Source organism: Callorhinchus milii, unplaced genomic scaffold (genome assembly GCF_018977255.1).
Source record: "Callorhinchus milii isolate IMCB2004 unplaced genomic scaffold, IMCB_Cmil_1.0 Scaffold10, whole genome shotgun sequence".
In the NCBI taxonomy this organism is placed as follows: domain Eukaryota; kingdom Metazoa; phylum Chordata; class Chondrichthyes; order Chimaeriformes; family Callorhinchidae; genus Callorhinchus; species Callorhinchus milii.
Window position 1 is genome coordinate 2,950,820 of NW_024704751.1, and position 13,024 is coordinate 2,963,843.

The 13,024-nt window shown below is 40.0% G+C and overlaps 1 protein-coding gene across 1 annotated transcript in view; it reads right to left on the reverse strand.

Moving 5' to 3' along the window:
• Positions 1 to 256: 256 nt before the first annotated feature.
• The window catches only part of akap1b (A kinase (PRKA) anchor protein 1b), a 30,620-nt gene continuing 17,852 nt past the window's right edge, over positions 257 to 13,024 (reverse strand). The window contains exons 4-12 of the mRNA XM_007900687.2: positions 11,393 to 11,532; positions 10,621 to 10,747; positions 10,086 to 10,207; positions 5,588 to 5,765; positions 5,130 to 5,280; positions 4,715 to 4,782; positions 3,680 to 3,753; positions 2,055 to 2,117; positions 257 to 725 (exon numbers count right to left, since the gene is read on the reverse strand). Coding sequence (XP_007898878.1) covers positions 663 to 725; positions 2,055 to 2,117; positions 3,680 to 3,753; positions 4,715 to 4,782; positions 5,130 to 5,280; positions 5,588 to 5,765; positions 10,086 to 10,207; positions 10,621 to 10,747; positions 11,393 to 11,532 — 986 coding nt within the window. The 3' untranslated portion in view covers positions 257 to 662. The remainder of the gene's footprint in view (positions 726 to 2,054; positions 2,118 to 3,679; positions 3,754 to 4,714; positions 4,783 to 5,129; positions 5,281 to 5,587; positions 5,766 to 10,085; positions 10,208 to 10,620; positions 10,748 to 11,392; positions 11,533 to 13,024) is intronic.

Consider the following 13,024-nt stretch of genomic DNA (forward strand, 5'->3'; position numbering starts at 1 on the left):
CCCACACCTAGCCTGCTTATAAGCACTGTACAGGCTGAGTATGAACACTTCGAGTGAGGTACTGCTGGGAGCATCTACGACTTCAGCACCAGTCATTCAAGGGGAGAAGAATGTACTGAACTCCATTACACAAAACATCCTTGTGATCGATCCACTTCAGTGAGCCAGCCAACTGTACTTCAAAAACCTGAGCTGTAAGTATTCAGAGGGATAGATACCTTTTCACTGCAGACTCAAAGAAAAGGGACAATGACAATGATTGTGAGAAGCTCCAAGTTATAATTTAAAAAACACACACCACACAAGCTCAGTTCGTCAGTTTTTTTCGTACTTTTTACAGGTCTGTACAACCAAGTAGCAAAGTTCATTGATCACAATTTTATACTGTTCATAATCTAGCAAAAACTATTCTGTACAAAGACACAACTCGTTGGTTTTCAATTCCTTAAATATCAAATTGATCAGACATGACTTAACTGAGCGAGCACATCAAATCATTTCTACCTAATGGATTCATGATTTTTCCAAAAAAGTTCCCTTTATGTTCTCCAGTGTGATTTTACAAAATATTAATACAGTGACTTATATACACATCTGCACAGCCAGCAAATGAATTACAATGCAGTGCAAAATGAGTTGTTTAGAAAAGGATCTCGGGTCGACTAGTAGCTTTCAATCCACTGTGCATGTCCTTTCTCCACCAGAATTCGGTTTAAAAACATGACCTTTAAGAGGGAAAGAAAAGAAAAGCTTCAGTACACTCCAAGTGGTGTCATGAGAAATATTCACATGAACTCACTGGGCATTTCCAGCAGTAGAAGTTAAAACAGCATTGTGTGGTCAGCAACATTTAAGGTTGAATACAGCCTGAACTGGGTCAATGAATAGTTCTCTCCATCGAGATTTGCTTCAGATTAGATAAGCCACAGTTGGTAGAACTCAAATGTCAAAGGGCTGTTGGTTTAAGACGAACATTAGGACTTTATTTCAGTCCAGAACCAACACAAGTTGGCAAATTACAAAACATTGCCATGCATGAGCAAAATGCATCTCTAGAATGCACCCCCCCCCACCCGAAAGGAATAGCCACCAACTCAGTGGGTAGGTACTGAACCAATTTTCTTGTAGACATTAAGCAGGTTAAAAGCAGACAATACGGTCACATGCAAAGCTGGGGGGTTTGAAGAAGAGATTTACTTCACATCAAGTTGTGTTAACAATGGAATGTTTTTAAAAATTACAATGAAATTACAGTTGAGCAGCAACATGAATAACCTGTCAACCTAAGTGCAGAATGGCAAAACGTTGAATAAGGTGTACACTTTGCTTGAGAACAGCACACAATTTTGTTGCAAAGCTATAAAAAGCAACAATACAAGATAGCTAACCAGAAGCACAAGCTGGCTGTAGTAATGAACCTCTGGGACTGCAGTAGGCCTTTAAAACTATGTTGAAGTTCAAAGATCAAATATTTGATATTCAATAATTCTAGACTAATTATTCCACCAGAAGTATGTAAATTCACTGGTATTTAAGAAAGTCAGTCAATAAGTATGCTATTTCTGCAGTGAATCTCTTCAGTTTGACAAGAAAGTGAGCCAATTGAATACCCTGGTTAATTCAACACCAACCACCACCAAGGTAGACATGGGGAGAGGAGAAAAACATCTGACAGATTTGTTCCACAAGTACTTCATCCATTACATCTGGATTGTTAATGCCTCTGAATTCTTCCTTCTAAATGCAAGATGAAGCGAGTGATCTGCTGATCTTGTAAGAAGATGTTATTAATGGAAGACAAGATTAATGTGAGGGAGAGTAGAAGAGGAAAGTGCATCATCAAGAACAAAAAATCATATTGGATAATGATGAAAACAGATGAATAGACTAAATTCTCAGCAATTTGCGAGTTCAGAAGTGATGGCTTCTTAAATAAAGAAACTGAGGAAGATTTGGAGAATTGCACGGTAAAAAAAGGTTACACAAGAAACAAATGAAGCATTAATCCAACCACATGCATTGGTTGGATAATCCAATTAGACAGACCACCTTACCTCCTCTCCAACCATACTCCACAAGTGTATTAAAGGCAGACCAGTGCCGTCATAACCAGTTACCTGCAACCAAACAAAAGCAATACCACAACAATTCAATAAAGTTTGTACAAGAATTTGCCTCTGCCTCCCGCACTCAACTGTATTCCAACTTCTGCTGAAGACTAAGCAGATATGCCACAAGCCACCTTCTCAAGCCATCCAAGGTATTCTAAGTGTCAGCATGGCTCAGTTGGCAGGACTCTCACGTCAGAGTTATGTTGTGGATTCAAGCCCCACATCAGGACTTTAAAATCATAGCCCAGGCTAATGCTCCAATGCCAAGGGAGCACTGTATTGTTGAAGGTGCTATATCTTTGAATCAGAGGTTAAACCAATGTCCTGTCCAGGAAGAAGTTAAAAATCATGTTGCACAATTTGAAAAGAGAAATTAGTTTTCCTTGGTATCCTGGCCAACAATCCCCTTGATAAAACTGGATGTTCACCAAATGGCTGTTTGTGGAACAAACATGTACCATATTGGCTATTGTGTTCACCTATGAAACAGACACTACACTTTACAGCAACTCATGTGAAGCACTTTTGAGCGATGTCCTCTTGATAAGAAAGATGCTAGATCAAATGCAAAAATTATTCTTATTAATGAAAAAATCTGCAGCAAACGTTTAAACTTTCACATTTACAACAGAAATCTGCCTAGGTTTAGCCTCACAGGGGACACTGGAATATCCTGATCATCTCCCTGGTCAACAGAGAGAGCGCATGTGGAGCATAACCAGTTAGGCCGAATGGCTTGTTTCTGTGAGGCATATTCTAATGCAACACCAACCAACCCAATCACTCAGGGCAAAAGACATTTCCAGACAATGGTAGATCAGGCAACGGATGACAATCCACTTCTATGCCTAGTTACAGTGATTTGCCAAGATGGAGCACTTGACAATTTTACAGCTATGCTCCCAGATATGCTCCACCTGGACAGAGATATATAAGACAGCAGAGTGGAGATGTACTCTTAGGACAAGAGATTCAAAAAACTTGGCACTGCTACCAGATCAAGCTATAGCTTTCTGGGCTTAGAATACATAATGAGGTGCAATCTGATATTTGAAGCTCATCTGCAGCTTTGAGGGGGGAAATGTGATGTTAAATAAACTGACAGTGATACAACAGATACAATTTTTTGTTAAAAAGTACTGCAGAAGATTACCACTGATCTGACACTTAGGCAATAACCTATGAACAAACTTGATATAATCCACTTAAAGCAGCTTAGGGACCTTTCTAATGAACTATTGTTCATATCATCTCAGATCAGGATTTTTTTTTATATCAAAACTATCTCAGTTGTGGTTTAGAGCAGCAGCACTTGCTTCCTGAACACATTTCAGATGTTTAAAGCCAAACATACTACATACTGAAACAGCAGCCCATTAAGTCCACTCCTAGGAGAATTTCCACAGACCACTCCCAGCACCAGCTCTAAAGCTAAGTCCCCTGAAGAAACCTCCCATGCCTAATTCCGTAACTCCTGGAAGCAGTTACGAGAGCTCCTGACAAGGGGTTGCAATGAAATTGAAGTTTATAATGAAATGCAGTTTAACATTGGCAAGAAGTATGCATACCTGTGCAAGCAGAGCTGCACCACGTGTCAGTTCGTCAATAGCTGCATTTGCTTCCTCTGAGAATTGGTCCTCACCTGTACCACAAGAACAATCGCAAAGTTACTCTGGGATTTGTAGGTTGAAATAATTCAAGTCAAATATTTTGCATTACGAGGTTACCCCAAATAAAGAAAGATATAGCCATGCAATACAGATTTCTGCCAGCTAGAGGACTCTAGGACCGAGTAAGTCAAATTCCAAAAGTTTAAAACTACGAGAGTGAACGAGTATTCCTCGTGCCATGGGACTTCCTCCTGACGTGAAAAGCGCTCTACAAATGTATTTTTTTTGTTGTTGTAGTCTTCACATTATCTGGTGAAACGATCAAGTCAAATTGACTCATTAGCCTTTCAGTATATAAGTGATGCAGTAAGACTTAATTTCAGACCAATTGCCCTCCAAAAACAAGTGCTGTGAAACTCTTCCCTTGTCAATCAGTTTCAACAATTGCTACCAATGAAAACGCTGCTTAATCACTTCATATTTCCTTTGTACAGCTAAATTTTGCCCACAAAAATAGTCAAGTCACTTTATAGTATATTCTGTGAAGCGCTTTGAGACGTTTTAAAGACGCGATAAGGCATTATATCAAATGCAAAAATTATTATTATGAGCACTGCTTCACTCAAAGCAAGTTCCCTTTAAAGACTTAGGTTAGGCATCCACACTGTACGGGCTATAGCCAACACAGCAAACATTTTTGTGCTGCAATTCTGGATATTTTAGATTTTAGATGAACAGCAAGACAAAATGTCACCTTTCAGCCAAAAGCACAACACAAATTAATCTCCATCTTTCAGGGATCATGTGTTACTGCACTAAAAAGGTTGTACTGAAGTTTAAAAGGCATAAATTATGATGAGATCTACAAGATTAATCACCAATTGAGATCACAGGTGCTTTAACTAGATGGTAATCGTTTTCAGCTCAAGAAGCCCAGAATGCAATCTGGTAAAGTTAATCTCATGTCCTTCTGAATCCTTGAACATTGCTTACCTGGGACAGGCACAATGTTGTCCAGAAGGACCTCAGTGCTTTGGAAAGGTAGTGTTACAAAATCAGACCTTAAAACAAAAATAAAAACCCATTCAGATATCACAAGAGCAATTATGGTCAGTATTATTCTTCTGTTCACATTAAAACTAGCCACTAACAAGTAAACAATCTTCCAGAGTGGGGCAGGAAAAAGAGAAAGGGGAGGAAGATTGGTAAAGGAGTCAGTGTTCGGGGCAGTAACCTCAGGTCACATCTGTACATCCAGCAGCTGTCTCAAGACTTCAAACCTAGACATTAGCTTCCGATAGTTTTGTAACAGGATCCCACTGTACTGAATTACCTAGACGTTTACAGTTTCTACCCACGATTTCCACAAACATTCAGATGGCTACAATGAATCTAGCCTGTATGTTACCTGATTTGCTTAAGGACGTCCATTTTAACTCGCTCATAGCCACCATAGTCAACGTATCGAATTTCAACTTCATTTGTTTCTTTTAAATAAGCAACAACTTGAGCCCTCCACCAGGCCCCGTCCACAGCAGGAGCAGCACAGATGACACCAACTGTAGGAGCGAGAGAGTGATATATATATATACACACACACACACATATATATTTAAACATGACTAAAATTTCTGCTACAATAGTATTGGAGAAGGAACATTCTTAAATCCTAGTTGTGTACCAGCTGGCAATTTAAGATTAAAAGCTAGCATGGAACTAGGTTTCTTATTAACCCTGCACAATTAAGACTAGATATTTAAGCCTTGATAGTAATAAGATATTAATTGCTAACGGGGGGATCTTTAAGAAACCTAATCCTTTTGTCATGATTTCTGATCCCTTCAAAAACAGACTAGAAATGCTCACCTTCAGTAGAAGTTGGTAGTGCTGGGATGCCTGGCTGGGAATAACAGAGGAACATTTGTTGATCCATATTACGCAATGCGTGGTACGTGGGGTGGGTATGCTGCTGTATAAACATGTGCCCTGCATGGACAATGTTCACCACCATCACTTCAACAGTCACCCCATCTGGAAGCATGAGCTGTGGAAGATTCAAACCAGTATTTAATGGGCACAAAGAACCCCAAATATATCAAAGGACATTAGGCTTAATTCAACTTCATATCATAGAATATATTTCCGACGTGAAAGGCGCTCTATAAATAGAATCTTGTTGTTGTTGTAGAATTATACAGCACAGAAGGAGGCCATTCGGCCCATCGTGTCTGTGCTGACTCTTTGAAAAGAGTTACCTAAATCAATCCCGTTCCCCCACTCTCTCCCCATAGCCCTGCAAACTTGTCCTCCCCAAATAATTATCTACTTCTCTCTTAAAAGTTGTTATCGAATCAGCTTCCACCACCCTTTCAGGCAATGCATTCCAGATCTGAACAAATCACTGTGTGAAAAAAATTCTCCTCTACTCCCCTCTGTTTCTTTCAAAAACTATTTTAAATCTGTGTCCTCGGGTTACCGAACCTCCAGCCAGTGGAAATAGTTTCTCCTTGTTCACCCTATTGAATCCCCTCACAATTTTGAAAACTTTTATTAAGCCTCCTCTTAACCTTCTCTGTTCCAAGGAGAATAATCTTAGCTGCTCTAGCCTCTCCTGATAACTGAAGTCCCTCATTCCTGGTAAATCTCCTTTGCACCCTCTCCAAATGCCTTGACATCCTTCCTAAAGTGTGGTGCCCAGAACTGAACTCCAGCTGAGGCCTAACCAGTTTTATAAAGGTTCATCATAACTTTCTGACTTTTGAATTCTATGCCCCTATTTATAAAGCCTTTTTTTTTAATATAACAGCTTTATCTACCTGTCATTCTTTATCTACCTCATTCTTCCTTCCAAAATGCATCACTTTGCATTTCTCCACACTATACTTAATCTGCCATGTGTCTGCCCATTTTACCAATTTGTCAATGTTCCCTTGCAGTCTGCGACTATCCTCCTCATTATTTACTTTTCCTAGCTTAGTATCATCTGCAAACTTGGAAATTGTACACTTTAAACCCAAGTCTAGGTCATTTATATAGATTGAAAACAGCAGTGGTCCCAATACTGACCCCTGCAGGACATCACTGCACACTTCCCTCCAGTCAAAAAAATGACCGTTCACCAGCACTCTGCTTCCTGTTCAGACAGCTCTGTATTCATGCTGCCGCTGTTCCTTTAATACCATGTGCTTCTCTTGTGTGGCACTTTGAAAATCCATATAAACTACATCAACTGCACTACCTTCATCCACCCTCTCCCTTACTTCATCCAAAAACTCTATCATGCTTGTTAGACCTTATTTGCCTTTAACAAACCCATGTTGGCTGTCCTTCATTAACCCATATTTTTGTAAGTGAAAATGTATTCTGTCCCGGATTATAGTCTCCAGGAGTTTCCCCACTATTGATGTTAGGCTGACTGGCCTGTAGTTCCCGGGTTTATCCTTCTGCCCCTTTTTGTACAGGGGAGTAACATTTGCAACCTTCCAGTTCTCTGGCACGACCCCAGTTTCCAAGGAGGTTTGAAAGATTGTGGCCAGAGCCTCCATTATTTCCACCCTCACTTCTTTCAGTAACCTAGGATGCATCCCATCCGGACCAGGTAACTTATCTACCTTGAGCACCGCCAACTTTTTAGTACCCCTTCTTGGTTTATTCTTATCTTATCCAATTTCTCTACCCTCTCCTCCGATACTGTGGCATTGGCTGTATCCTCTTCTTTTGTGAAGACAGATACAAAGTACTCATTCAGTACGTCAGGCACGCCCTCTGCCTCCACAATAAGATTTCCTCTTTGGTCCCTAATTAGACCTACCCTACCTCTGACTAATCTTTTATACTTTATATGCTTACAACATATCTTAGGGTTCCCTGCTAATCTTTTCTCATACTATCTCTTATTTCCCTTTTCAGTTCTCATTTGTACTTTCTATTTGATTATCTTCTGTATTTTGGACATGACATTTATCATAAGCCTCCTTTTTCTGTTTTATTTTAATCCCAATTTCCTTAGTCACCCAGGGAAATTTGGATGCCTTACCTTTCCCCTTTGTGGGAATGTATTTGTTCTGTACCTGAACTGTCTCCTCCTTGAAGGTTTCCCATTGCTTGTTAGCTGTTTTACCTGCAAGCCCCAACTTGTAGGGCTTTTCTATAATAAGCGCACAGCAACTGATAATGCGATCCACCATAATACTACGGCCCTCACAACAACAGGATATTTACTGAAACATATTTTAGAATATTTGATAATCATACAATACCCTTTGAACCAGCCCAATTTGTCATACTAGTTCAGAAGGACCAATATTACCTCTCCTTACCTGAATAAACCGGTACCACCCAGACAGAATACCATTGTCCAATACAATTTTACATATATAGCACGCCTTTCATGACACGAATATTTGCTTGGCAACCAAGTTGGGTGTGGGTACGGAGGGAAAACATGACCAAAACCCAAGAGTTAAATCTTGAGATGGACCTTGAACAAGGTGAAGGAAGGAAGGAGCGAGTCAGAGGGAATCCAGAGTGTGGGGGGTGCAGAAAGGTTGAAAGCCTGCCCAGCGCCGATGGGGTAGGGCAGAGGACATGAATCATGCCACTTTGCCTGCTTCAAAGCCTCCAGGCTTCGTCTGTTGAGCAAAGGGAGTGGCTGGGTTGGTAGAGTTGAGCAAGATGCAGAAAAGATGCAAGACGTTTGGCAAAACTGTGGACTTTTTTTAATATATGGAGGTGACAATGACAATTTTCAACTTGATCCATTGGGGATCCAATAAAGCTGAGTGATGATGGGGAAGATGGATTTGTGAAACCTGTTCCAAGAAAGGACATGGGCTGCAAAGTTTGGATATGCAGGGAAGAGCTGGGTAGTCTGGCGAGCATAGATTGCAGTTTCATGCTTGGACCTGCATGGTTGAGGGGTTCTATTGTAGTGCCTCAGCTACCAAACAGAGGCTCCTGGGCCCACTGCACATTGAACCACCACAATTGCACAAACATTTACATGATTTATAGGTGCACGGTACGTTTAATTGAGCAATCTATATTATTATGGTTGTAACTAATCGAGGGGCTCAAAAGAACTCAAACCAAAAAAAACTGTGGTGTTGTATAATCTCGACACTAATTCTTTCCATTCCAATTCTAAACTTAGAATTACACATAAACCGGTGTTTCTATCCTGTCTGCCTCTGATAACCTCGTCTCTCCCCACCCCTCCCACAATACGGACTACAGCGACGAACAGTTCTTAAACATAAAATATGTAATTGAGGGAGACAATGCGGCTGAAACCTGCCTGTTGAGGTGAGGAGCCGGTCAAAGTTATATCTCAAGAGGCCCAGGCCTGAACTGCGCTACAGCCTCTTCCTCCCCCAGGAAGACTCCCCATTTATAGCAAAGTGGTTGCCGAAATACCAGCAGTCAGTTGCTTAATAAATAAAAGTAAAAATAATTCTTGCATTTGATACAGAACTTTTCACGTCTTCTAGATGTCTCAAAGCACTTTACAGAATATACTGTAATGAATTGACTATATTTGTGGGCAAAACACTTAGTCAGTCAGTTCACTCACTCACTGCTGCTACCCTTGCACATAAGATTATCCACAAGTCATTTGAGATACTATACTTTTAACTAGCGTTCAAAAGCTTTAGGTTGGAATTATACTGAGGATTTTGATATTATGTCACGGTCAGATGTACAATTCTCAAATTTGACACAACTCCAAATATATGTTGCTTGTCATAAGTGTTCAAGTATTAATGGCCGTTTGTAAGATACAAAGATCATCTGCCCGGAAACAGTATCTCTGCTGCATCTAAATTTACTTTAGATTAAACAGCCCTTTAATGTTCTATGATTAGGCTCTGACCCTCTAGATCTGAAGCTGCCAGCAAGTTTGAATTTGAAGTCTCAGCGGCCAAAGGGTCCTGATTTTAATTCCTCACCATACTGAAATAAGTGATTCAACTCAGAACAGAATTAGCCTAAAACACCAAAAAGATCGTAAATGAAAAACAAGAACAAAAACTGTAGATTGTTCTTTCTCGCTTTCTCGTGAATCACAGCAAACTCTTCTTTTGATTCCTACCGTCCACTGGAGTATTTGTGCTTTCCAATTCTGTGTTTCTGGAACTCCTTCCCACAACCCCTCCATTAGTCTTCAAGTCCCACCTTAAAAACTACTTCTTGAACCCTGTAGATGGTCACCTCCCTCACCAGGCATAGACAGGGCCTTTTCAGCATAAACATTTTTAAGTTTGGTTGATTTAAAGCGTGAAAGCATAGTGTAACCCACTGCCAAGCTGCAAGAGGCAACAGAAACTGGCCATAAAATTGGCAATTGCAGAAAATCTATTCTTACCCACGAAGTCATAGGTAATGAAGGTAGTGTCAGAGCTGGAGGAGCATAGAGATTAGTGAGGTCTAACTCCTTGAATTTCTTTCCAATCAGGTTAATTGCTTTGTCCACCTGCTGTTGATTCCCTATTTCAACAGGGAAAGGAAAGAAAAATTGATGTAGACACAGGCATTGCTGGAACCCTCAGACACAATTTTGAGACAAGAGTCAACTAGAAAAGCTCAACAAACGCACCTTCTATGAGCCATCTTGAAAAGTGGACATTTAACAATGGTAACAAAGCATCAATGAAGTTACTATGGTTAATTGTACATTTAATAGAATTTTAAATTGGATGTCTTCTTGGTAACGTATGGTGTCACGCTGGACTGAACACCCAAAGATGTTATGATGCACACACAGGTCAGTTTAAAGATCAAGACATACATTTGTTTTCTCTATGGTAGATTTGGTCACTCGGTTCCTGAATTATATACTGTGCAGTACTCTAGGCACAGTAACAGACCAGCCAGCCAACACAAAATTGTTCTTGGCTTACCTTCTATGTGACAGATCTGGAAGTCTTGTGTGTAAGGCAGTGTAGATATGTAAATCTTGGCACCAGAGGTTTGTTTCAGGAAGCTAACAGATCTTCCCTGTTTGCCAATTAACCGTCCAACTAGATGCTGTGAAGATAAAAACTACTATCTGAGCAATCAGATTTGTTACATTTAAACTGAGCATTCTTCTCAAATGACTTTCTGCAAGAGTGAAACCTCCAACAGAGATTGAGCATTAAATGTGACAAATGTACGGCCCAAAAGATTGTAGGAAGAATGATAGTTCCATTATTGTACACTATATGGTGAATGGATTATCTCACTTTCAAGTGCCTGAAACTAGCTTGTGACATAAATGGGCACTTACTGCAGTTACAACATCGTACCGCAAGATGGCCACAATGCATTTCCAAATGATTACAGTATAGCTATCAGGCAAACAAATTCTAGACACAGGGCAGGTCTTAAAACAAACAAGTTAAAGAAAATTTATCTTGATGATAGCTGCATAAAAATGTCTAAATTGAGACATTAGCCAAATACATACAGACCATTCTCATCTAGTAGGCCTGTTCATTCTCCAGTACATAGTGACTGGCTTGCACTAAATATAGAGAAATTAAACCAAAAAAAATCCAAAGCTACAGATTCTCTTCAGCACATGACATTCGTAAGAAGCACTGCTTTTGTACACCCACCCCCCATCCCCACACGCCACCCTATCTCAAATCACCTAGTTAAAGTGAGCAATTGAAAAGTTAGTAGTTTTACCTTTGGCACCTGTATCTCCCAGATGGCTAGCTCTGTTTTATCTTGTGTTGCACTGAATACAGTACTACCCTTGGTTTGACCCTCTGCTCCGCCTGCAGTGCAGCCACTGTCATTTGAATCCATACTATTTACATCAGAACCTAGAAAATGAATGCAATGGTAGACTGATTTTAGTAAAATAAGCACATGGTGGTCAAGAAAACATTAGGACATTTGTACAGCACAACCCACATTTTATGTAACTTCTGAATCACAATCATCTACTTGAGTACCAATCTCAGATGAAGGCACTGAAGAATGCCAGGCACATAGTGACTATTCCCAAACACTTGTCTGGACAATATTAAGTGGCACAAGAAAAAGGTCTGTATTGAAAAAAGACAAAGGATAATTGCACTCTTAGTTAAAATCCTTTTCGGATAGATTCAAGTAATCCCTGGTCAGGAAGTAAGCAGCCCATGAAGTCTTTGAATGCTAATCCAATTAATGGTAAGGGATCCCTAAACAGGTTCTCCCCTGACATTAGAGGTTTATGGTTTTAAGTACTGAATAGGCTAGAAACAATTTTGCTCATTTTTGACAAGACCATCGATTGGAAATTACTGTAACACCCCTAAATACAGTATAATAAAATAGTGCAGCCAGTCATTCTAATGTCCTCCCAATGGCATGTACCTCTTGGCGTCTGGCCTCCTCATGCTAGGCTGTGATCTGACTGATTGTGTTCTGGTACATTACCCAAATTGCCATTATTCATGTGCAATGCCTGAGCAGAGAATGTTAGCATGCCACAAGACTTTAAGAGAGTGTACAAAAGAGCTTGCTCTCTCCCCCAGCTGCTCCACACTATCAATGTCTCAAAGTTGTTTTCCCCACCCAACCTTGGGAAGGCCAGGAACCAATTTAGTCTCGTAATGTAACCCAAACCACAATTCAAATCAATAAGCTGATGTTACTTCTCAATTCACAATACCATCAGGGTTGCCAGGATTCAAGTTGAAACAAAAACCCAAATGATCAACCACAGAAGTCCACATTACAACTGGAACAATTAGGCTTCCACCATCACAAACCTGATACAATGCCTTTTCTAGCTCAACCATTCTGATTAAATCTGTCATCTTGTCCTTTCCAGTTTAGCAATCTGCTCTGCAATTTGAAGGAACGACTCATTGGCAAACTACAATTTTAATCTGAATCTCAGGTCAGGCAGCACACCCTGGCACATGCCAAGCAACCCTGCTGCCAGAGAAGGGATTATAGCCTATGCCTTTTGCCACAAGTGATCACCTTCTGGCCACCAGACAGAGATCAGAAAAACAGTAGTGTGGAGAGCTGTAATGAATGCTGCCCAAAAAGCATCTGTGAAGCACTTTGAGACATCTAGAAGACATGAAAAGCGCTATATAAAATGCAAGGATTATTATTATTAACACAACCCATAATTTAATTCATTTTACAGCAAAAATGCAGTCATAATCCACACCAGTCAAAAACACTCCATGCAAGCCATATATATATATATATATATACACACACACACACATAGATATATATATATATTAGTCAATTAAGTAACATGCAATTGGTAAAGAAAATAAGAAACTTTGGGCATTCACTTACTCATCTTCC